The 26,427-nt window shown below is 35.6% G+C and overlaps 1 protein-coding gene across 1 annotated transcript in view; it reads right to left on the bottom strand.

The window, feature by feature from the left end:
* Window positions 1–1,475: 1,475 nt before the first annotated feature.
* Window positions 1,476–26,427, bottom strand: part of CNOT2 (CCR4-NOT transcription complex subunit 2) — an 84,674-nt gene continuing 59,722 nt past the window's right edge. Inside the window, exons 3-15 of the mRNA XM_039703870.1 lie at window positions 25,137–25,203; window positions 21,645–21,792; window positions 20,861–21,043; window positions 18,357–18,436; window positions 17,103–17,228; window positions 14,451–14,575; window positions 12,817–12,937; window positions 12,549–12,705; window positions 10,719–10,780; window positions 10,573–10,622; window positions 9,686–9,786; window positions 8,954–9,098; window positions 1,476–2,615 (exon numbers count right to left, since the gene is read on the bottom strand). Of these exons, the coding sequence (XP_039559804.1) occupies window positions 2,529–2,615; window positions 8,954–9,098; window positions 9,686–9,786; window positions 10,573–10,622; window positions 10,719–10,780; window positions 12,549–12,705; window positions 12,817–12,937; window positions 14,451–14,575; window positions 17,103–17,228; window positions 18,357–18,436; window positions 20,861–21,043; window positions 21,645–21,792; window positions 25,137–25,203 (1,452 nt within the window). The 3' untranslated portion in view covers window positions 1,476–2,528. The remainder of the gene's footprint in view (window positions 2,616–8,953; window positions 9,099–9,685; window positions 9,787–10,572; window positions 10,623–10,718; window positions 10,781–12,548; window positions 12,706–12,816; window positions 12,938–14,450; window positions 14,576–17,102; window positions 17,229–18,356; window positions 18,437–20,860; window positions 21,044–21,644; window positions 21,793–25,136; window positions 25,204–26,427) is intronic.

The raw sequence follows: 26,427 nt of genomic DNA, 5'->3' as shown, positions 1-26,427 counted from the left end.
TCTCTTGCTTCAACCACAGTGTAAAACGAAATTAAGTCACAGATTTTAAAATCTCTATACATGCTTATTTAATGGATAAACAAGAGCCAGACTGTTCTTCCACCTGGAAGGAGCAGAGCACCACTTCCATGCTCACAGATGAGAAGTTTCTCAAAATCAGGCATTTCAAATTTTTGAAAGACTGGGCAGTTGAATACAACTGTATCATCAAGTATTTTTTGGGAGAACTTTGATTCCCCATTTCAGCTTGTTTTTAAAGTGATATAGGTATTTTGTATTTTAATGTAATTATCTTGCTCCCTTTACTATCTGTTGTTAATTTCCATGAACATGAGAAATAATTGCATTAGATTTGAAGAAGGAAATATCACTTCAGGAATTCTCACCAAAAAAAAAAAAAAAATGAACCCAAAAATACCCCCACCAAACCCAGGTCATAATGAACCTCTGACGGCAAAAAAATGGAACATTAATTGTGGCAGGAACAATATGCTTTTAGGAAATTATCATTCTGAAAATTTATAAATTTATATATGGATAATCAAATATATGTTTGAATCTGCTCTGGTGTGAGAAACAGAACAAGTCACCATCTTTTTCAGCTGTGTTATATGGATTATAACCATTCTCTTCTTTCATGCTGGGAAAACTTTGCTTTAATAATAAAAAATATATATATATAATCAACAGGTTTATATTTTTATGTTTACCATCTTAAAATAGATATTAAAAAAGTTCAGAGTTTAAGATTCGCCATACACCTGATACAGAACCACAGCAAGGCCACTAATGGTCTGATTTCTAAGCATAATACATGCAAACAAGCTGCTTTTGCACTACATAGAAAAATGGGTGAAAATGGAAAAAAAAATCCCAGGATTCACTAACATGTCTTGCTTTGGTAATTTCAGGTATTTTTCAATGATCTGCATCACCAGAGGCAACTCAATGAGAAGTGGCAATCATACCAAGAAAAAGAAAACCATCCCAACAGTTCAGGTTTTTCTTTCTCCGCTCAGAACAGTTACAGTTTTCAGAACCAGTCTATATTCATGTTTATTTGCATCTGGAAGTTCAAGTAATAGCAATCACCAAATGAAATGTATTTCTTTTTTAGAGAGGGAAAACAACAACATGAAACTAAGCTGTGACCAGTTCTAACCCAAGCTTCTCCCAAGTGACTAATTCTTGAAGTATCTTCCTATCATTTGACATGGTACCCACCCATCTTTCTAAAAATTATCTGCTATTATAAAGAGGGGATCTGAAACCAAGGTGAACCAAAGTTTTTAGCCGTGGAAACTTGACTGTGGAAAAGAATATGAAATTCTCATAAATTTACTTGTCAGCAGCAAAAAGACTCTTCAAGTGTCTTAACCACTGTACAGCTCGATAGTTTTAATACTTCAATTTTTTTTCCATTTTTCATTGTTGAAGAAATAATTTCACAATCTCAAATCAAAGTCAACACTGCAGTGAGGAGAGCTTTTCTACTTTATTACAAAGAGAAGAAGCCTTTATGTGGTCAGAAAATACAAGATTGATCTTTTTTTTTCTCTTCCTATGAAACGCTGCTGTTCAAACAGCCAGAGTGAATTGTCTCAGTTCACTTCTTTAAGTCCCATCACATTCACTTGGGTATGGATGTCCTTGGCTGCTGAAAATCTGGCCCTTTAGTGCACAGGGCGACAAAGTAGTCCCCTGACCAGCAGTTCCAGAATGTCCCGTTTTCATATATTGCATCCATGCACACCTCCTAAAAATGAGGTACAGCAGGGCAAACATTTTCCAAAATAGATGTCATATATATAATATATACACATTCGTACATACATACCTTTATTCATGTGATGTCCAAAAATTTAAAAAAAATGTACACATTTATTACAAAATCGTAACAAAGACTGGACAGTGTTTTGCTCATTCTGGAAAGATGAAGCTCAGTAATACACAACCCTGGAAACTAACCAGAGACTGTGGCAATATCTTTCTTCTAAACAGTCAGATATTCTTGCATTAAGCTTGGCGAAAACTGCCTTTCAAAGACAGAAGGGGAAGTAAAATGAAGGAAGCAAACCTTGCTCATCTTTCCAAATGAAATACGAGAAGGATCTTCACATAAAAATGCACAAACATTTTTTATTACCAATAGTGCTACAATGAACAATGCAAATTTTGTTGTCTAATTTTTTGTCTTTTTTCTTTTTTTTTGTTTTTACATTTTGGAAAACTAAGTGGTAAACTTTTGTCAGTGTACTCGCTTGTCTTTACAGACCCAAGCTTGTCTGCTGGCAAAAAAGAAAACAGAAACAAAAATTCAGACCCTGCTCAAACTAAAGAAAAACAATTACAAATTTAGTTGTTGGGCAGCACATAATTAGTAAGGCAGGACCTCAAATGGTGACCCTTCGCATGAGCCAATTGCCAGATCCTCAAGGAATTAAAACCAGGATGCCTGAGCCACATCAGTTCTGCAGTTATGTTGAGTATTGTGCTGAGACAGCCATACCCCAAGAAAAGGGAAGTCTTTAGAAGGCTTGCTGAGCAGGGTTGTAGTTGAAGGTTGATGGCAGATGAGGCCTTTCTTCTAATTTGTCATATTCCAGGTGGAACTCCTACAAAAAAAAAAAAAAAAAAAGACAAACACAAATAAAACAATGTACCATTTACTTGTGAACACCTGGTCTACCAGCCATACTCGAAAAGCACAAATACAGAGGAGATCAAGTACTAACTTATCCTAAAGCAAAACCACATGGCTTTGCTACCTTGAATTCTGTATTTTAAGGAGAAAAAAACAATCCTCAGGCTTTACATCCACAACATGAAGACTCCCCTATTCTTTTGAATGCTACATGACTCTCAGAACCCATGTAATAATCTCAAACAATTTTATATATGCATATACACAAAACACAAATAAACAACCACAACATGAGCTGAATTATAAACAAAAGCTGTCTTTCAAGGAGACAGAGCAGAGAGGCTTATTCTGGATGAACTAAAGTTTGGGAATATTTTTGTGTCACACTACCAGACCAAACAGCTTCATGGTGCACCAGGGGAGATTCAGGCTGGACATGAGGGAGGTGTTCCAGAAACAACTGGACTTAGTGCTAAGGTCTGTTCGACATGATGGTGATCAAAGGCTGGATTTGATCTTAGAGGTCTCTTCTAACCTAAATTACTCTGTGAAAATGCCCATGTACAAAGTACTGAGACCCACTTAAGCCAAAATGTATCGAAATATTCCTCCACATTTCATACTCATATTTAAGCCCTAGACCCACCAAACCTGAAATCTTATATTCTTCAGACCCTTTCAGCAGTTTAACTGCGTCTCATCCCATTTAATCTCCATTCAAAAAACATGGTAAGCAGAAGTTTCAGAACTGTTCCTCAGGGGTACTTGGTAATTCAACCACAACTTTGGACATGCACAGTAATTTATTTTATCTGACTTGGTGGAGAACCTCAGCAGAACAACATTTGTATCTGCAAAGCACTTATCCCACTATTTTTATACAGAGATGAAAACACATGAGTAATGAAGAGATTATTTTAGAACACCCTCTAAAGTGATTAAATAGTATAATACTTCATTACATGTAAATCTATACTAAATTAATGCAAGAACAGAAATAAAATCTAGGAAATCCAACTCTTATACCTCTCTACTTTCAAGGCAAAACAAGGTCCATTTAGCATAGGAAGAACATTCAGCATGGCAAGGAAATAAAGTAGTGGAAAATACAAAGCATTGTGCACTCCCCTGAGAACACTGTCCCTAAAACTGGAAAACCCTAGCAAATGTGAGGTTGCAGCCATCTGTACTGAAATGTTGCACATCTGCTTCATTTCTAGTTCCCGGCTCTCTACTCCAACCAAAGATTTTTTTGTTGTTGTTGGGTTTTGTTTGGTTGATGATTTTCAGGGATTCTTTATTTATTTAGGTGGTGTGTTTGTTTGTTTGGGCTTTTTTAGGTCATATATAGGCAAGTGAATTGCTCCTGGCATTCCTAATAAAAACTGCATGCCAGTTGGTGTATGCTCTCTTTTTGGGCAGATACATCTGAGACTGAAGAGATGCTGCCCCCCCCTTGGGTAAGAAGCAAGATCAAGGGGTACATGTCCATACACGTACTTTGGTGTCAAAGGCTGGATTAGGCTGGGTGGATCTCAGGGGGCCTGCAGGAAGGGTGGAGAGGGACTTCTTGCAATGGCATAGGGCAAGGGGGAGTGGCTTTAAACTGAAGAAGGGCAGCATTTAGATTGGGTATTAGAAATAAATTCTTCACTGTGAGGGTGGTGAGGCACTGGAACAGGCTACCCAGAGAAGCTGTGGCTACCCCATCCCTGGAAGTGTTTAAGACCAGGTTTTGATGGGGCTTTGTGGAAGGTGTTCTTGCCCATGGTACAGGGGTTGAACTAGAAGGTCATTAAGTTTCTTCCAACCCAAACTATTCTATGATTCCATGATCTCCAGTAATTCTGCAGTCATTTTATAATAGAAAAGATAGCACTTGAGCTTTCTCTGCCTTTCATGGCTGTCAAAGTTTCTTTCTTGCACATAACCATAGAAGGGCCTGCAGATACTATCCATCTATGGTCAGCTTCAAGCAGTTAACTGAGCTTCCACAAGCTCTGAAATGCCTTCAACATGACCCATGGCAAATTGCTAATTAAACTGGTAAGATACAGTAAGTATCAGAAACCAGACAGGATCAGTGTTCTAAAAAAGGGTTTTCCAAACTTACGGTTGTCCTGAGACTCTAGTGGCAGTGGGAGCTGCTAACAAGGTGTCTGTAATAAATGCTCAGGGGGCTGAACAATCCTTTGCATCCCACAAACTGGAAGTCCCTCCTCCAGGAGTATGTTTCCCTATCAAATTTTCTCTAGAAGTATGCGAGTTCATACTTCAAACTGCCATTGACTGTTAAAATAAACAGGCTTAAAACAGCCTTCTTGATTTGCATCCCAGTATCAGTAAAGTTCAAATTCAATATTCAGTAGCATGGAAGAACACCTGAAGTTCTGTCTGACAATACCTAAAAAAGAATTCATTGACCAGTTTTTTCTGGAAAGCAATTATTTATGACACAGGGGAAAATACTTACATTACAGGTATACTTTATGCTTTTGCCACTGTGGTTTAGGATGTCAACAGCAGCAGTGGTATTATTTAACATAAACAGATATAAATAAAACACAAACAATCTCACTTATTCATTGATAAATGTGTAAAATTGCTTTCTTTTCCACATGGGGGTAAGAAATAAAACTTAAATACCCTTTATTAACCAGGAATAATGAATACTGAACGTGTGTGAAACCTTACAGCATGTGTCACACTAAATAAATTGTTCTATGCAAAGAAAATGATCATCTCTCATGTCATCCTGAAAACTTGCTTTGATAGCAAAGTTACATCAGTCTGTACATGTACAAACAGTAACAGGCAAGGATAGTTAAGGTAGGAGAGGACTGCTTAGGATGATCCATAGCAGTTAGAGAGTAAAACTAAACAAAAAAGCTAGCAGAATAGGCCTGAGGACAAAATATTCTGGATTATGTAAATCCATGAGAGCAGAGAGTAGAAATCCCATGGCTAGCTTAAAAATTCCAAATGGAACTTAAAAGAAGCATTTATACTGACTTAAAGATGGATGCAAAGACCCACTTTAGGGGCTGAGCTGAAATACTATGCCACATCTTTACCGGAATAATAAATTTAACTTTCTAGTAATTATGAAATTATTTCAATTAATACTGATCTTGACAGGATAGGGAACAATTTTGTCTAGACAGCAACCTTGACATGCAAATAAACACTTAAACATTTAATCTTCTCTCCCATAAAGAATTCCATGGTTTAGAACTATAGCATCAATGTAAAAAGGTTTTATAATCTTGCACTTAAATTAATTCTCTTTACTGAAAAGTAAGAAGAAAATTCAAGCAGCTTATTTCAGCAAACTTAAGTCAGGATTTCAGTAAATTTGCAATTGTAGAAAGCACTTTTGGTGTCAGAGCTACTTCCCTTCCTCTCTCATGTCTCCTCAACAGCAGCAAACTATAGACAAAACCTCAGTGAAAAAAAATCAAGTGTCTTTAACCTCAGCATACTTTCCACATGCCTAGGATGAAAAACCATGTAACAAACCTGTGTAATCAGATTTTTTCTGCTTTTTACTTTGCATTTAAGGTGAAATTGAAGTTTATAATTAGTATTTTTTTTACTTTTAACTACCATGTGTCAAATCAGAATTAATTTTATTCAATTTGCTAATAGTTTGGGAATTCTCATTACTCTGCTACTTTGCTGAACTTCCTTCTTCAGTCTATCATCTATTAAAAATATAAAAGCAGAGCTTATAGTTTATTAAAAAAGGTAAATATATTATTTGATTTTTCTTGAAAGAAGCTACTCAGCCTTCTTTACTTCTACAGTTATAATAAGAGATTGCAATTTATCAGAATTTTTTTTTCCAGCTCCTTATAGGTCTAATTTCCTGAAATATTTCATAATTATTTCTGCATTTGTTAGAAAAAAATGGCTTTGCCGTACTTTGCATCCAAAGCAACATGGTGTTACCAAATATTGCTGTTCTTGTTAGATGAGTCTGTATTAGTCTTCTTCAGAGGAAATGTCCACTACAGAAATTAATACCAGAGGTAACAACACTACCATGGAATGCTAAGATCACATGACATGCATCTAAGTTCTTATTTATTTATCAAAGGTGAAAATATCACAGAATTAATTCTAGTATGCAACTCATTTTCCATGCAACAAAAAATCTCAATTTTCCCCAAAATCATTCTCTAGCTTCCTGTGACCAATGCTCAATTTGCCTGCTCAAAGTTAAATAAAAATTTCAAAATAATATTCCAGTTCAATTTTTTACATTATGGAATACACAAGCCTAGAAGAAAAGATATTATTGCTTCTTATGGCCATTGGTGGGGGGGGGGGGAAATAATCACATTCCTTGTTGCAATATCATTACAAGTACAAAAATTTAGAAAATACTGTCTCTCTCCTTACTAGCTATTGATTTTTAATGTTGGGGGAATTTATTTCAGCCTGCAAATAAAAAAGAGACTCGATACAGATCTTGTGAAAAACCATTCAGAGAACCATTCAGAGTGTTCCTATCTCTCTGTACCGCAGGAATGCCCAACAGGAGGATGGAATGTACATCACTCAAGCACTGGATCCTGAGTTTCACAGTAGTACTCAGGATTCCAAATAGAGACAAACACTGTCTTAAAAAGTAATGCTAAACATCAAATAGCAGCTGCATACATTTACCACAGGTAGAAAAAGGAGACACTGAAGAGGTTACTATTATCCTTATACAATGGGCATTTTTTTTCCTCCTAGTAAAAAGAAATGCCATGTGTCCACACAAGCTAAAACCACAATTCCACTGGTATGTGAAACTACACGAGGCTCATTGCTCGTAAATAAACAGAACACGTTCATTTGACTCCAGAAAAGAAACCTATCCTTTCCAAAGGTAATTACTTCCCCTCTGATGATCTTAGGCAATAATAAAATAGCTTTAAACAGCATCTTGGGGAACCTAAGTAAGTATACAATGCAGCAAAGGAGTAATTCAAGTGGAAACAAAATGTTTCCTTTTGTTTGTGTTTTCTTTTTGATGAGTGGTGCTTTTGTTCAGAAGTTTTGGAATTACCTTGTACTTAGGAAAAACTATAAAAGCAGGGCTCCCCACTAAAACTGTCAGTTACAGATTCTTGGGTTTTGCTGCAGCACTAGAAATTCAGCAGAGGCAAGGATTCACACATGCAATTGGACTAAAGAACCTCCCAGATCCTTCAGGGCAATTGGAATGTTAATTCCTGAGGGGATTTTGCACAAACTATAAAAAATATTTGGGTGGAGTAGGGGAGGAAATAAAAACAGCATGTATCTAATTAGTATCTAGGTGCCAAATGGCTGTATAGACAGAGAAGGACTGAACTTTATTCTCTTTAAAATGGATGTTTAAAAACACATAAAACAGACATGTAACTATTTTGTGCAATGTTCCATAATCTCCAAATGAAATGCCTTTTCAGCAAAGAATTCATACATTGGGCTGCAGGTGAAAAGATTTCTTATTCTATGAAATACCTAAGCATGTGGAACCACAAAATATAGTTACAACATGCTGGAATCACATCTACTGAGTTCAAGGCTTCAAGGGTAATCTGATTTGATCTGTTGTTTTTGGAGAAGAGTGTGATACAGAACCTACAGATGGTCTGACATAGAACATTATTGACAGTATTAATGGACAGAATGGTACCAATAGATTATGACAGCTGGGGAGGGAAAAAGCTATAGCTTTCTGATTTTTTAAGGCGTCTTTGTCTACAGTATAGAAAACAAGCATGATGGAAATATGCCTCCTCCTTAGAAGAAGTTATTTATTTCAAAGAACTCCGATTTTCAAACAACAGACCATGGAATTCCTAAGTATGGTTAAGGAGAGATTGTACCCAAAAACCAAAAAAGCATTCCCTGCACCCACCCCATATCCATTTTAAATTCCTAAGTGAGGTATGGTAGCATCCTATTTAATTTTCTAAAGCAAAGTAATAAAATGTTTGCAAGTACAATTTCTAAAATGCCAAATAACATTTTCCATTCTTCAACTCGATGCTGTGGAGTTTTTAACAAAATTCCTAGAAAGTAGTCTTATGTCCTTCTACCCCCCAAAGAAAACTGGAAATAAGAGAGACAGCTCATTGTTTTCCACAAGCAAGCCAGTGTTTTAGACAACCTTTTTTCTGTCAGACATCAGAAATTAAGGTAATGAACCTAAATAACAGGAGAATAAAAAGTCAGAGATTTTTGCAAAGATTTTTGTGTTTTACTCTTGTTGTAAAAATACATGGTTGACAGTGTATCTGAAGTATCTACACAAAGGAAAAGAGATACCTTAGCTACTTTCCTCCAGTTAAGACAGTCAAAGAAGTAATATGTTCCCCTCTCGTACGTATTGGTTTTCATTGTTGGCTCCATGCCGGGTGCCCTGGTGATCCATACTCGTTCTTCTTTGTGGTATCTCCAATCCCGGTTAAATCTTTAATTTTTAATAGAAAGGAAAAATAATTCTTAGTGTTAGTTATCTGAAACTGACTTAATAAACTAACTTTAAATGTTTGAATCAGAACTGTACACTGCATTCAAATCCCAAACAACATTTCTACGACACGGTTAAACCTGTGATTTCATACCTCTCCCATACAGTTATTACATCTCAAACTAAAATACATAAGAAACTTCAAGTCTGGTAGGTTCTAGCAGCAAACTCTTCTTATGAGTATTTACGTGGATCTTATTTGGTTGATGACAGGCAAGTTACACATTCAATAATGACTGGCACCTGCCATTTTTTTCCACAGTGCTTCATAATGCAAAATACATGAGATGGGCTTTTGATTTCCACTACACAAATGTAAAAAAACAAATGTACAAAATGACACCAAAGTTGGAGGAGGTATTTTAAAAAAAGCTTTACAGTTCAAGATTGACTAAGCTTCCTGCTTTCAATGTCTAACTTGTTTGGGTGTTCTGGTTTTTGTTTTGGTTTGGTTTTTTTTAACATCTGCCATTTCATTACTGCAATAGATTAACTCATATAAGACTGACAAAACAGTTTGAACGTACAGCTCTACTGCTGCTAATAGCTGTAATACATCTCCTCCATTCATGTAATACAGATAAAACAGGAGATCTTCTCCATATCGGCCAAGTTTTATTGCAGCCAGCTGCAAAAGATTGAAGAAAATGAGGATGAAAAATCACAATAGATAAATGTTTTAAAACACACTATCCCACTTAAATAACATAAGAATACACCCAGAACTTCCATCTTTCTAGTCTAAGTGTGTTGAAAATGATATTATAATAGAACAGAGTAATAATTAGTAAAACAATTTTTCTTCACTTTTAGTTAACCTTTCCAAGTTAAAGGATACAATAGAAAAATACAATGTAACAAACCACCAAGACAGAATTTCTCCCTGTCATCTGTGTATTCCCATCTACATATTTTATTTCAAAAAACCCCAAACCATAACTTCTCTATGTATTTGCTCCCTTCACGCCCTATTAAGTAACACTACTAAAATTTCTTATGCTATTTTTCAATGATCCCTTCAAAAAGTTGAAAGAAAATATATCCCAAAAAATCCCTTTTCATGTAGATATGAAATGCAACAGATAAATAAGAACACAATTCTGAGCTTATCTCAAGAAGAAATACCTCAATTTAATTTGTCATTTGAATTATATCACAAAAAACTTCAACTTCACATGAAGGGCAAACTCTTAAAAACGTGTTGTGCTTTTTAGCTATTCTTTTGCATGCCCATTCTCTTTTTGTAAGATATAATGGTGCTTGATGTGTCCCATCAGCCTTTTAACACCGCTTCTAGAAAGATTGAGGACATGCAAAAAATGGACTGATTTTGAACATCTATCTGAAAGAAAATTTAGAAAATTACTGGTAATAAATTAACAAAAAATGCACGCACACACACACACGTACTCACCTTATCCCTAATGTGAATGTTAGTTAAGTATTCAGATGGAACATGGAAGTCTAAAAAAGAATCGGAATTGATGCAACTATTAAGACATGTAAATGAATATAATTTACAAATATTAATACTGAATTTAATAGTTATTTCTCTCTTACCTATGTCTTGAGGTCGACAAGGTGATGATGCCCATGGCGATGCAAATTTGGGATAAAGATTTCTAAAGAAAAAAGAAAAGTATAAATATATAAAAATTAACCTCTGAACCAACCAACCAACAAACCCCTCCATAATCAGTTTCACAAACCTAAGAGCTATATCACACAACCAAATCTCTAGCTGGGGTAAGAAGAAAAAAGGAAACTCTCCTAAACCAGTTACATTTATTATTTTTCTTTTTAATATGCAAAGCAAGGTTGCATTTAAACTGCCATGGGAAACTACAGGGTCAAGATTTCCTTTTAAATCCATCTTTCCTTCAAGTTAGGTACCAGAGGTCCCAACCTTTCTCAGGTATCCAGTGTTATTATGCAGGGTTTCAATTTAATTAGAAATAGTTGTCACAAGCCTGGTTGGTTCTGATTTATTAGCCTATGATTTAAAAGGAGAGGAAAAATTTGTACTGGCAGGTTACTTTTTAGAACTAACCAGCAAAGATTTTGCTCTTCTTCAAACCAGGAGTTAGAAGGGATAATAAACTACTAGCAATATATAAAATGCTAAAATTTTGTTTCTAAAAGAACATTCATTGTGCTAAGTGTTTATGTCACACTGGTATTTTTACCAACCAAACTACATGGGCAGAAACATTTGCCTTTTCGTATGTGACGTAGTTTTACTTTTTCAAACAATCCACAGAGGAAGGGAAGAAATTGGAAAGATGGCAGGCCAGCCACCGAGGTCTGCATGGGCTGTTTGCAAAGCTTTTCTGCAGCATGAAGTAAAATCAGCTTTATAGCATAGGAACTGTCTGCATCAAATGTTAGCTCCTATCCTCTCCATCCCAGAACCTAAATACACTACATATAGTAATTAAATATTAAAAATACAGTTATTTACAGCATAGCTCCTAAGAAAAGCAGAATAATAAGGAGCCATTTTTCCTGTGCTTCATATTCACATTCATCAAGCTTCCCTGATTACATGCAGCTCCATATAAATTTATGAAAGATGGGAACTATGTGTGTACACTGTCTGCTCTTTGTTTTTTTAATATAGTATGTGCAAACCTTAAAATATATATACTACTCTGTCTATAAGGCTAACACTATATAAATCTGTGATGAAACAAAAAGGTGTGAGATTTTCAGCTGAAAGTCAGAGCACCAGAAATTAATTTTTTCTCACAACTGCAGTCGTCTGAAAGACATCAGTTTTGTCTAAACTGATCTGAGTTCCTTCAGTAATTAGTGTAAAAAGAAAGGCACCCTGGCTTGGCTGGTTATTCATCTCCCCTGCCTACAGCACTTCTTCTAGTGTTTGTGCAGTCACTAACTACTTTTCTCCCCACCGCCTCTATAGCAAACCCAGATGACTGAAGTCGTTTATTTAGGTGAACTGAGTCACTGGAAGTCAACTGTTTTCATTTAAACTAATCTTCAATGCAGCCTAACGCTGCAGGTGTTCTGTTCATCATTACACAATATAAATCTAATTTATCCCCAAACGGCTGAGAGTTAAGTGCAAATATCCCCAAGGAATATTATTATTAGAAAAGGAAGGTATACATTACATTTATATACAGTATACTGTCAATTCCTTGAAAAAAATCCTAAAGAAGTTAAAAGAATAAGCAAAGCCACTAGGTTTATTGAAAGCTTGCCCTGAAGCACAATTCTCTTTGCTATGAAAATTTTATTTTATTGTCATTACATTTTCAAATTTTTTTTGGCAAACCAGCTTGTGGGTTTAATAGTCAAGTGAACGGATTATGAATGACAGCATAATAAAACCAACAGTGAAGATAGGATTAAATCCCAGAAACTTACTCAGGAGAGTTGAGATTGAGACCTAGTGTTGTTAAATCACTTCCTAATGCAAGATGTACCATTCCTGGATCTGTCTCTGCTGCCCTGATGAATGTTAACAAGCCAATCATTCCAAACTGGTCTGTCACCATCCCTTGAGGAATGTTGGTAACCCGACCTGGGAAAGAAGAACAAATTAGTTTTCTCATTTTAAGAAGTACAGGAACCAACAAGGCAATCTAAATGACTGTCAAAACTTTTAAAGCAGAAAAGGTGGAATGACACATACCATCAGGTAACACCTGGATCCCTTTTTTCTGCTGGTTGTTGTTTTGCGTAGTTGAACTTTTATCTCCAGGAAACTTGGGCCCATCTGTGCTGGATGATGTTTTGCCTGATGTACTCAAATTCTATTAAAGATAATTTGCAGAGTTGGTATGATTAAAAAAAAAACCAAAACGGAAATATGCATCTTTCCAAATGGAAATACATATCTTTTCAGTCAAGCACTCGAAGCCAGTACATCAAGTCACTTCAATAACGGGCATCAAGTTGAAGCCCCTGAGTTCTGTTGACAAACCTTATGCACTATTTACCATTTTCTGAAGTATACCTGTCATACAGATCTACTATTAATAGGCTAAAAGTTTGCAGTCTAAAAGAATAAATTATTTTGCACTCTAGTTGGAATACACAGTGGATATCCCAAGTGCCTGTGACTAGAGTTTCCTTTGGATCAGCATATCATGGATTTTCAACATAGTCCTGCTCCTGAATAACACTCCATGACACAGTAACAGATAATACTCAAGCCAATTTCAGGTGCAAGCAACATACAATTGACACATTTGCAGCTATCAGAAAAGACATATAAACACAATGTCTGATACAAACACTATGCAGCACTATGTCTGGCAAGAAAACAGACTATGCTCCAGGAATCTATACACTGACAAAATATATTTCTATATGTATAATTTCTAACAAGTCTACAGTTATACAATTAATCACATTTACTCTCTCTCTCTCTCCGTACTGTACATAGTATTAATCCTATCAGAACATTTTTCTCATTATAAAACTGCCCACAACACTTAGGGGCCAGACTTCCTCATGTCTCCTTTTTTGAACAGTTCATTTTTAGTTCTTACATGATTTTGTAGTCATGTCTACTACTAATTCACCAGTATTTATGGCACTGTCATTAACATATTTTTTGCAATTAGAAGTAATAAAGCAATCAGAAACTAGAACATTTGGTCAAATCCTGCAGGAAAGTGTCCTCTGCCATTCACATTTTAGTTACCTTTTGTTTGCATAAAACAACATTTTTTATTACAAAGTTTTCAGAATAAACAATGAAGAAAAGCCCATAATTTTATGCTCTAAGCTATATATCTAATGCACAATAATTATACCGATACGCAAGATATAATGTACCTCATTAGCCTACAATATAGTCATCAATGCTCTCTTAAGAGAGCTTGTTCCCTCTCATTCCACATCTCTATTAAGCATTTCACCTTAAAGAGATATTGTACCACCTAACTTTTAAAGGACTGGACAACTTTGAAGAAAAATCTTATAATGTGCAGATTACTACTACTGATGAGAAGCATCAGTAGCAAAAAGATAACCTACAACTGATAGAAAAAAATACAAATTGCAAACATAAAAAACATCAATTCTCAAAAGTAAGTTTTGACGTATCCAAGCCGAGTGGCTGTTTGGACCAAAAACCTTGCTGAGAAATTCCATTTACATAATTACATTTTAAATGCTGCTTATACGACATCTCTCATTAATTTAGAAGGGCAAAATTGTAAATTTCTTATTACAAATATAATCACTGACCATTTTAAAATATAATCATCAAAACAAGTATGAACACTGAAAATAATAGAAGATTTAAGGTTTGCTTACAGATTTATTGTCATCATTACTCGATGTTGGATCTTTGTAGCTAGAGCCTGGTAATGCTGGAAAATCTTCATTGTGTATTGAAAAGTCCTGGGACTGCTCACTTGCTGGTTTTGTTACCATCCCAACTATCATCAAAATGAAAGCAAGAATAATATTAAATGACTGCCAAGTAAAAAATTTTTCTTCTGCTGATCTTGCTTACTGTCCATTTTCATTACGCGCAAGCTGTACAGCGATGACTTAAGAAACAGGTAAAGCAAAACAAAGCATATTCATTCAAAACATCCACACATATTAGACTAAAGCCTCTTACTGAAGTGTGAGCTGAGAAACACTCCGGGTTAAATTCATAGGCATATCCACTGCACCTGTTCTGCACATCTAAATAATCAAATAATCTTTACAGGCATTGTTAAAGCTGTATTTAGGTAAATTCACTGATAAGGATGTACTGCTTGTAGAAGTATAATACATTTTTTCTCCATCCCCTATGTGCATGAAGAATTTTTTTGCATAATCTCTTCAGAAGCACGTATTCTCAAAGGACAACCAGCTAACTTGCAGCAGAATATGTTAACAATTAAACACTCGCCTGTGACATAAAAGTGACTCCTACCTTCAGTATGAAAACTGAAAACATTTTAGCCTGCAACTCTCAGTGCTCTGATCCTAACTTAGAAAAAGCAGCTCAGTCACATTGGAACATGGATTCTGACAACTGAACAGGAACTTTTTTTTAATGCCAGCTCAAACCAAACCAAACAAGCCACCACACCACACACACAAGGGTGACTAGAATTTGCTGAGACATAATACAGTGATTTGGTTGCAATGAACACTGCACTAGAAGAACAGAACACAGAAGGAAGTCTAGGTCCTGGTTTTTGAAGAGTCTTAGTAGATGGATAGGACTAAAATGGTTCAGTAGATAACAGCACATGACTTTCTTCAGTGTTCTGGAATTAGAGATCAAAGTTTCTTTATTTAAGGAAAAAAGAAACAACATTGAATTAATCTTGCTTCTGCTGTTCAGCCTTTTCATCCAGTTACTACAATTTCTTCCACTGGATGAATACAATTGATAATGAATTAGCTTTAATAGATATTCTTATTCCATCTAAAAGTTATGTGAAGTACAATTTTCCTGAATAATTAAGCATGAGGAAAGTAGGTCTCTGCTCTGTTTTGAACTTGCTCTTTCTTGTCCACAACCAAAAGTGCTCTCCACGTTTTGTGCTGGAAGACAACATCCAAGTATTTCACATTTTCATTTTTGACTGTTTTTACCTCCATACACATCTGCTGCACTAAGCAGATGCTTAGGGTACCTCTCTAGAGAACTTTATTTCGTGGTATATCATGCAGTCATGCAAACAGCTATGCTAGCATCAAAATGGGAAAATGGTGTAAGCAAAAGAGCAATTACAGACATTTTTATGCTGCAGTGCTGTTTAATACTGAATTCAAGCTCCGTGCTGGAAGTACATCTGTGGGGATCTCCCTCCCATCTTCTATCAATTTTTCACATACTGTCTTCTTTTTCCAGAGCTGGAACTAGATTGTCCTTGGAGTTCCTTCCAACCCAAGCCATTCCATGTTGGACAAAATCTTAAATAAGCCTCAAGCTGTACTAAGTCTCCATTTATGCGTGGTTTTGAGTGTCTTTACCTGGGGAAGTTACTTTTTCCCCATGTTAAACAATTCAGTTTAACTTGTTTAACACTTTCTCACAGCTATCTTATGCAGAGGGCCCTGGTTATGCCAAATCCATGAGGCTACTTTCCCTTGATAATGTGGTATCTCTTTTGTCCAATTGAAGTTGGAGCTATCTCTGAAAAACACTAGTGTTTTATAGTTAGAAAACACTAGGTTATTTTTGGTTCAAAATTTGACAAGTGTCACAAAAATAACTTATGGTTATAAAAGCAACTTTTCACAAGAGCTGATGCAACATGCGTTACAAAGTCTACTAAAGCAGTAACAAAAAGAAAGTTTTGTGCCTCACGCTAAGCTTACCTGAATTTTTTCAAGACCCAAATAGTAAGATTTGTATCCACCTAAAGGTTTTTCCTTTTATTATTTTTTAACCTGTACAGCAAGAATTATATGACATACTTGGAATCTGAGTGATAATAATTGATGCTTACAGGTTATTTTTTGAAATCTGATGTTCATCATAGGGATGACACTGAACAGTACAACATCAAATACTATCAAATAAACAATGAAAGTTTACAGTACATTTACAGCTTATGACTGTTTACACAGTAACACCTCTACTAATAAAACACTATTCCTGCAATTTGCTACTCAGACATCAACAGATCTTGTCTACATGTAATTTGAATAAAATCTATTGCCTAAGAAATTTCTAGAGTGAGCAGCCTCAGAGCAATCAAACCATACACACCAAAAACCCCAACAACCCCTACTGACAAGTTAAGTAAAACTTAAACACACGTGTCCTAATACTTATGAAAGTGAGTCTCCAATCACAGGTATCAATTATTCATTTTTAAAAATAAGTCTTAGCAGTTCACCTGTCTGGTGAAAAAGAATTTTTGAAAAGACTATCTACTGTCTTATGAACAGCAACAGGTGAATCAAGCAAATTTCATTTCATTCAAAGAGCTTTCAAAATTATGGTCTTACCATAGGGTGCCCTTCCAGCTAAAGGGTTTATCAATGGAGTTGGATTGCCACTTCCTTCCCTTCTGTTTCTGTCTGCTAGTGCTGGAAAATCTGAGAGGTCCAGTCCTGTCACATTTTCACTTCCATCTACAATAACAACAGGTATTTTAACTCCCTTATGTACTTCTGTCAAAGACTTCATTATAAGCAAAATAAATGTGAGACATTTTCTTTCATGTTGATCTTTTTTCTCATTCCATAGTTATTTCATATAACTATAGCCTTTGTGTTACAAGCCTACCCAAAAGAGCATCAGTATGTTTGAAGTTTATTTTCAAACAACAGATAGTAGCATTTAGTAAAGTCTACTCTTGAATTAAAGTCTGTACATGTAAAATACAGGCAAAGTAACAAAATTTCAGTTCTAAATCTGTTTTAAATTTGAAGAATTATCAAGAAGAAATTTTGAGAGAATAACCCATATTAGCAGCACCAGCAAAGAGCTCTATTGTCCTTAGATAAGGTAAGATAAAGCTGAAGCAGCTGAAAAGCCAATGCAGTGCAAGTTACATGGGAACACTTTCTGATTTGCAGCAGGAAATGCAACAGAGGTGAGGCCAGAGCTGCAGCTCTATAAAAATGTCACAATGTCCTAGGGAATGCCTAAACCATTCCATTCTTGTGACATCACCAGCACCTCAGGTTGCTTCATATACACAGCCACATACAGAAACAACAGCACACATGAACCTAAATAATTTATGGACAAAGATATTTTCCTCTCTCTAATTCATTAAATTCGGGTGAATAAGTAATTCCCAGAGAAAAATCACAACCTAAACAACCAACTGAAAGGATTATATGATAAACCAGCTGTTCAAAAGGAATTTGAGATTAAAAAAAAATGTTTTCCCACTACTTTTACATACCAAATGTTTTCATAGAATATGGATAAACCTTCTCCAATACCCTTTTCAAGTTCAAGAGCTGTTTTGCATTTCTAACTGAATAAGTATAATCTTATTATAATCTATAGGCACGTGACCTACAGCAAATATACTACAGAACTACTTTCACTTTGTCTTCAAAAGTATTAAACATCTACTGCTATAAAGTAGTATCAGTTACCTAGCACTGCTTTTGGAGCAGCGTTTCTATGGAACATCTGAAAATTGTTAGAAAGTTGCACTGCAACAGAACAAAGTATTATTAATTAGACTTCTTTTTTAAAAAAATCTCTACTGTAGTTTAAGGTCAACATTAGAGTAAACTCACCCGTTCCATTAAAAATGTTACTTGATAAGGAGTTATTCATTCCAAATGCCTGATTTCTGTTCATCCCAAATCCAGACATACTGTGAAAAAAATCCAGGAAGTCAGACAAAAAGATACATATACTTTGTATTTCTAGTGGAAGATATTAAAGGGAGAAAAAAATGATATTATTTCAAGCCTAAGCAACCCATAGTAGCCAAACTTGGTTTTCAATTATTTTCTGAAAACACTGAGCTGCAGCATCAGGCACTACTCAAGCAAGTCACCTGGAATGACTTCAAAATAGCTTAGTTTTTTAATAGCCATTATGTATTAAGACATCTGTCAACAAACAAGTTATGACTAACATGATCATTACTCAATAATTTCATATACAAAAATGAAGCAGCATTAAATGCAGTAGTTAAAAGCCAGGTTGCAATCCATTCATGGGCAGGTGGGAAGCTGGATCATGAAAAAGACCATGTTTGTCATGACCCATTTATAAGCTGAACAGTTATGGTATGGAGTCATGACTATGTACACATGGTGTTACTGTGAGCAGAGGGATGGTTTCTGTCATACAAGGACATGGAGCTAAAGTTTCATACAGTCAAGCAAAAAGTTTGAAAGCATCTAAGTATCATACAGGACTACTGCTGTTGCACAGACAGCTTCACAAATAAGCTGTCCCATTTCATCCTGTCGAGAAGCCCAAAGCCCAGGCCCCCAGCTGAGCGAAATTCTGAATATCTGCCCTGTGGGAAATCACAACATCCACTTCTTCATGTAACAGGATAGAAGCTGATATTTTGGAAGTCTCCATGAATAAAAATATAAAAAGGTTTCCTAGTGGAAATTTTACCTATGCAAACTTTTTACAGTTACAAATGTGAAGGATTTAACTCTAATTTGAAACACCTTCAAATGCTTCATGCTCAAAAACCTAGCCTAAAAACTTTCATTGTATGAAAGTTTTTAGTTGCTCCAACTAAACAACTATTCAAAATATGCTTCTTGAAAGTCACATCATTCATGTACCTGACAAGCAAATACCATAAATTCTTTTCCCCAAGAGTAATTTCAAAATTTTGTTTAAAAACCTTAATTAGCTATTGGATATGTATACAATACTTCCATATGTTAATAAACTGTGGAGTAAGAGCTAGTTATTGTTTCAGAGATACTGCCTTCTCAATTTGTAAAACTTGTAGCTTATTGAAAGTGAGCAATGCAAACAGTAAAAGATGAGCATTTTAATTCAAAAGTTCCTACACACAGGGATTTCATTATCTACCCTACAGCTGAATAATATTTGACCAGCACTTTGTATACATGCATCAATATCCAACATTGTCCTCTGCACATAGAGTTTTTAAGTAATTACTATTTCATCTGTTAGTGATCTCAAATTTCAAAAATACTTCAAAATATATTACCTTTTTAAACTATCAGCTCTACTTGCCATTAGACAGGACAGAAAAGGCAAATTTTGCGTAATCAGAGGCAAGATATGAAGTCTTTTCACGCTCCAGGACCACAAACTACTACTAGGGGATCACTATTTGTTGTGCTTGAGAACAGTATCTGTATGCCTATATCAATGTGAAACTACAAAACTAAACAATCTGATTAAATATCGGATAACTGTGATGTTCGTCTTCACTTTCCTTTATCTATTTTGTAAAATACTAGATTGGGTTAGAGGTGGCACCTGACCACCATGAGCTTGTTTATGCCCCATCCAATAGTCACTCCTCTAAGGAAGGGCCTGAAGGGAGAAAAAGGACTTAGCTGGGAGCACAGAGATCATGAGGTAATGGAGCCGGGCTTCAAAAGCAGGCAGCCACGCTAAGCTGTGACTACACACATTAAATAACTAGAACTAAGACAGTGCTTACTACAAGTTTATCAACATGAATGCAGCATAAACAGAGCACTATAAAACAGTTAAAACCTAATGATTTGTGATGTTAGTATCCTGCCTACAGTTAGAAAAAGAGAAGAAGCCATTGAGAAACTGTTGGCATCCAAATGAGCACTATATCCTTAAATGAATGGCAAGCCACTATTTTCTGTATCATTCCAGAATTTAAAGAAGTTAAATACCAGATCCTTACTGTGTCTGAATCAGTTTACTTCCCTTCCAGAATAACTATAATGTTTTTAAATGTTGCCTTACTTCTTCCCAAAAATGTTGCCTTACTTCTTCCCAAAGTCCTAGATGAACAATTTTAAAACAGATGCATATCTGCAGATTCATGGTATGTTTCAAAAATACCTTGGGAATGCATGAGAAACATCACATACTTTAAAGAGGATGCAGCAGAAATTCAATAGTAAGAAAGAGAACTTAGCTTAAGGGACCTCAAAGACCTTACAAGAATATGACAAGGAGCTTCAAAGTTTTTTGCCCACATGAGTACACGACACAGGTTTCAAGATTTATTCTAATGGGTAAAAATCACATTTCCAGAGTAGCATGTCTATGGGTGTACAGGGATGGTCCAATTAAAGAGCCTTACCTGTTCACAGTAAAAGGTTGTCGAGAGGGTTGCTGCTTTGGCATACATATTATGCTTGGAGAGCTTCTGTTAGGGCTGCCTAACCCTGAACTGCTCATGCTGTTTGTCCTGCTGGGAATTCCAATGCCCTGACCAACCTGGGAGTGGTTCATCATATTCCTAGGATTCATAGGCAATATCCCCCTGAAAAAGAAAAACCATCCACAGAGATGAATCTGTACAACAGTATTTGGCTACTCATTTAGATTACTAATGCAGGATGAACTCCAAGCTGCTGCAAATTAATTTGTGCTTAGTGACCAAACACTGTTTGGATTAGTCTCTATAATTAATGCAGTTCTGGATTTCTTCAGAAATACCTAATGATCCACTACATACTAATCAAGTCCTTCATCAGGTTTAGATAAATATTTAAGTATTATACATATGAAAAGGTGTTACAGCTCTTTTCTAATGAGCACTTCAGACTACTATCTTTACATTCTCATGCAGTGTGTGACACCATAGCAAAATTTTAACTGTACAATCAAATAACTACCTCTCACATTCTGAAGTAGAATTTGCCAGGAATTTGTCCTCTACATACAAAAATAAAATACTGTCTTACAGTACACCCTTACTTTTTTATGGTATTATTTCCCTAACATAGGAAGTGGTCCATAGAAACTACTTTTCTTCTTTTTTAATTTATCAGACTGTAAAGTATGAGGCAAAATATGCAGAACATTTAACAAGAGCTCTGCAGAAAGACACAATGGCAGAAATATCAGCTTTTGATAAATACCTGCTCGGAGATGGAGGCGTGTGAAGTGACATTGTTGGTACCCCTGTTGTTGGCGTTACGTGGCTCGGTAACTGAGTGCCTTGTGATAAGCTGCGATTTAACTGAGGGGTATTGTTGCTCATTCCCCTCATTGGAAGGCCTAGTGCACCTATTGAAAAAAAATTCAGAGGGGTGGAGATACAGAGCAATCAGGAACAAGGTCTTCTCCATCAGGTATAGATGGAAACAATTTATGCTGACAACGTACAAAAAATGTGTAAAGACCGAAGGAAAGTGCAGGGTAAAAACAAAGTCCTTGTTTGGATAGAAGAAACTCAACTATCAAATTTAGGCCCATATCTGTTTAACTTTGGAAAGGCTCTTTGAGGAATTTCTCTGAAGTCACTTACAAAATTTTGTTTCCTTTGAGATATATACTGTAGATGAAGGACTGAATTTTGAGTTTTGCAATAAGGACATGGAAATATACAATTTATCTCAAAAGAAGGCAGCATTTAGGAAAATCAGTAACTGCACTCAAGAAATATGCTAATTACTTTTGAATAAATAAGCATGTATTTGACCAGTATTTAGAACACTGATTTGTCTTGCTAAAAATTAAGCAAATCTCTGATAAAAAAAAATGAAAGTGATGGATCTTCAATTAACAATAACACTGTTTTTAGGACAATAAAAGCAACATTTGAGGCCAATTCTCTCTTTATAGTTCAAGTTGCTTCTTTATGCCAACAGTACTTCAGTGTCTGTGATCAAGTTGGACCTTATCAGAAAAGAAAGCAAGCAGAATTTTAACAGCCCTCTTTTAGCATTTGAAAACATACAGAATGGTTTTAACAATGTAATCACAAGTATTTTCTACACAAACAATTGTGTGCGACAGAATAAAGCAAGCACTTCAGTGAGGTAAAAAATTAAATTACTCCAACTGAGAACAGCAGAAAATAACCAGTTACTGCCCTGTTTCAAAATGTCCAAAAACTTAAGAAAGTTTTTCATCATTCTTGCATCACTTTTCTGTATTTAAGAAGTTTCAGGATTATGTTCAAAGACAAGAAAAAGTCATTTAGTGCAACATGGCAATAATAACAAACTTAGCATATAAAAAATGATGGCTGTGACAGCTCCTACTGTTTTGGCATAAGGTTGCTGAGGCAGACTGACAGAACTCAAAAACCTTATCTTGCAGACCAAACAAAAGAAAATTCTGATGAATCGGCACTCTCCCATGTTAGAACACCCCAGCAGAAGAGCTGAATATGCCAATGTATAACGTGGCTAAATACTAAGAATGCAATGAACAGACACAGCATATGCTCAAATTATTATCATGGACAAGGTCTGAAGAAATCTCCCAGTCATTCAGATTTTACTGAAAGAACTGCAGTCTGTGTCCTACCCTACAATTTGCAAATCCAGGGAGTTTGCAATAAAACTCAAGTGTGTAACACTCAGATTTATCTCTATACATTCAGATTAAGAGGTAGTGTGACTTGCTATAATAAGCATCATAACATTTCATTAAATGTTGATTACATCAAAGTGTTCATTGTAAATATTTTGGCAATTTCCTGCATCAGAATAATTTCAATGAGTATAAATATGTGTTATAATATTTCATGTTGATTAACAATTACAGGGGATTTTAAAAATAAAACAGTAAAGAAAAAATACATACACTTCCAAACTAGATACAGCACACCAAAAAACTCAATTAGGATATTCAACCTAATTTTGTGCAAGCATTTGTTTTAGCAAAGCTACTTTTAGACCGATGGTTATTTCTCTTCACTGGCTTTCTTTAAACTTTTTACTGATGAGGGCTGTTACAGTGAGTTAGAACTATATTACTGGCAAGGAGGGGCAGTTGAAATACTAACTGTAAGAAGAAAAAAAAACAAACCCTTTTTTCTTACACTTTCTTTTTCCAGTTTTCTGAGACAAGATCTATATGGGTTATGTTGGAGGCAGACTGATGAAATGGCAGATTTCTTTCCTACTGGTCAAGTTTAGGTTACATTGATGCTGTAATATGACATCTTGCTTAATGACTGACAGCTACCAATCATTAAAAGTACATAGGCACTATCAGCTTTCTTTTTCCTAAAGAGTATTTTAATCATAACTATGATTTCAACAAAAAAGCTTCTTGCCCCTTTTTCTCAAGATCTGGTAGAAACTGACACCTGATAATATTTACTTTCAAGGTTGTAGACATGTATGTCTACGTGTTACAGAGATTACATCCTAGGCACAGTAGTCAAATGAATGAAAAAACCAAACTGATAAAAAAGATGACCTTAAAAAATAAACAAATAACTGTGATAAATAGAATGCATAAACTATTTCAGTATCTGTATACAGTAAAGTCTGATAGGTTCAATAGTGCCAGAATCAACACCTAAAAGACAAGAGCCAAACATGACTCTCAGACTAGCTAGAAGCTGCTCATATAAATCTCTGTAGCATAATAAAATGGCAGTTTATATTACAGGGTCACTCTTCAACAACCACTGAGATAGAAAAAAAAAAAAACCTTCCAAAAACCAACGCCGCCAAAAAAACAAACAAACAAAAAAATCCCACCTCAAAATGCCACTGTATTTTTTAAACCATTTGAAGAAAGCCAAAAGAAGTTGGGAAGGCCAAGCATCTAGCAAACAAAGCTTTTAGTGTGTCTCGATAAAAAAGTCCAGACTCTCTAAAGTACTCTGAAGACACTTTTTCTTGGAATCTGAGTCAGATGCACTTTGCAAGACAGCAGAAAACATTTAAAAAGTGTACAGACGCAGGTGAGATAACATTCACAACCTGTTTTACTTGTGGGACTGTATCTAACTCAGATATTCTGACTCACTGCCTGAGTGCACCTCTCAGTTACCAGGAGGGTCAATTCTCAATGCTGGTCCTAAGTTAGGTGGTCCTTGAGGTGGCATTACACTCTATAGCTTTTCTCTTGCAACGGTGTCCACAGGAGTGGCAGACATGACATTGTCAAGGTATCAGAAAGAAAAAAACAGTGATGCAGAAAGCAATAATCTTAGTGGCATAGCTCTTGGCCACATGCAAGTTGCCAGGCATGTACACAAGAATTACTGTGCTCCTGTAGAGCATGAAGTATCAGTTATATTTAAGGCAAAATTTCCTTTTATTCTTTACATAATTTTCTGAACTAGGCTCATCTTAGCTCAGCTCGCTTTCTTTATGTTTTCCTTCAGAGAGTCTGTTAAATCACAGAAATTTTTTATAGTATGATTGTATTTGGATATTTAGCAGCTATAAATGACAATACAACATTTTGCATACTAAACACTGCAAAAATGTAAGCAAAGCAAAAGTAAAGCAAAAATGTATCTTAAAATAATTGTATGTAAAGAGACATACTGTCATTTTTACACAATCGCCAGAAAACAAAGCCATCTGCATGTTCTAGAGTGTCAAAATGTAATACATTTAGAATAAAATAAACATATTATTAATAAAAAGAATTCTTACTTTGTTGCCCGTATAAACTTGCCCCAAACTGAGACAGCTGACCTGATGTTGATGGTGATGCCAGCATCTAAAATGTAAGAAGAATAAGAGGTTATTAAAGACAAAGATATTGTGCTATCTTGCTCTGGAAGTCGACAATACCATGTTACGCCAAGGTATATATAAACAGCTATGAACTTCAGATAAGATTCTAATGTTAAAATTATAATATACTGCCCTAAGAGCTGGCTTCATGCTTGTACACAGATATGAACAGGACCTACAAATGTCAGAAGCAGTATTTCCTGCTCTACCATGCCCACTTTAGAGAAATCATGTATTACCAAGAAGGAAACAACTAATGTAGACACTTGACACCAGATTTCCAGCCACTGTTCTAAGAGGAAAAGAATAAACTGTTCTCCATGCTTCCCAAGAAATGTAAACTATTAATAACTTTGAGAAACATAACATATAATATGTAACTTAAACACTTGGGGAAAAAAAAAAAAACCCTTGTAATCTTAAGGGAAGTTATATATTGGAACATCCATCCCTGTTTTTGTTGATTAGCTGTTCACCAACACTAGGTATAGCTGACTGACCCCCTGGAGCAAGAAGACTTATCAGTTGACCTAATCCCTCCATCCACAACAGAACATGCTACTTCTACTTAGTAACACATGTGCAAATAGCTGCTTGCTTAGTGAATTAGTCTGGACTTGGACTGAATTTTAGGATGGTTTCAAGGAAATAAATGTCTGCATTCTTAGACATAAGGCAATTTCAAGGGTTTTCAGCTCAAGAGTAAAGAATTCAAATCAAAATAACTTTACTGTGATAAACTGCAAATTTTTTTGTTGGTATCATCTAGGCAGATGTAAAATTAAAACAAACCTTATAAACTGAATCTGCTAGTTGTCCATACTGGGGCCAAATCCAGATGGTAGAAATGAGAAAGAAGACAAGATCTTCTTTCTAAGTGAAGAACCAACTGTGAACAAAAACCCACTTTAAGTAACACCTGGCTTCAGCTCAGCATTCATACAACCAGGTTCACAGTCCATATCTGCATCAGAAGTGATGCAGACAGAGGGAAGTACATTTGTAAAAAGAAAAGTTGGTTCTCAGAGCTTACCAGCTGCTGTATGCTTTCCTAAACTAAAACACTTGATGCCATGGACTAGATGCCCATTAATGAGTGGCACCTGTCTGGTGCAGTGCTGCAGCATCTCTACCAGCCCATTTTCATTCAGAAGGAATAAAATTCATTCACACTAATACTGCTCTGCAACATGAACCAAAGCATGCT

This window comes from Passer montanus, unplaced genomic scaffold (assembly GCF_014805655.1).
Source record: "Passer montanus isolate IOZ18808 unplaced genomic scaffold, ASM1480565v1 scaffold17, whole genome shotgun sequence".
In the NCBI taxonomy this organism is placed as follows: Eukaryota; Metazoa; Chordata; class Aves; order Passeriformes; family Passeridae; genus Passer; species Passer montanus.
The sequence above is the reverse complement of the archived record's forward strand: the minus strand, read 5'-3'. Positions and strand labels throughout refer to the sequence as shown.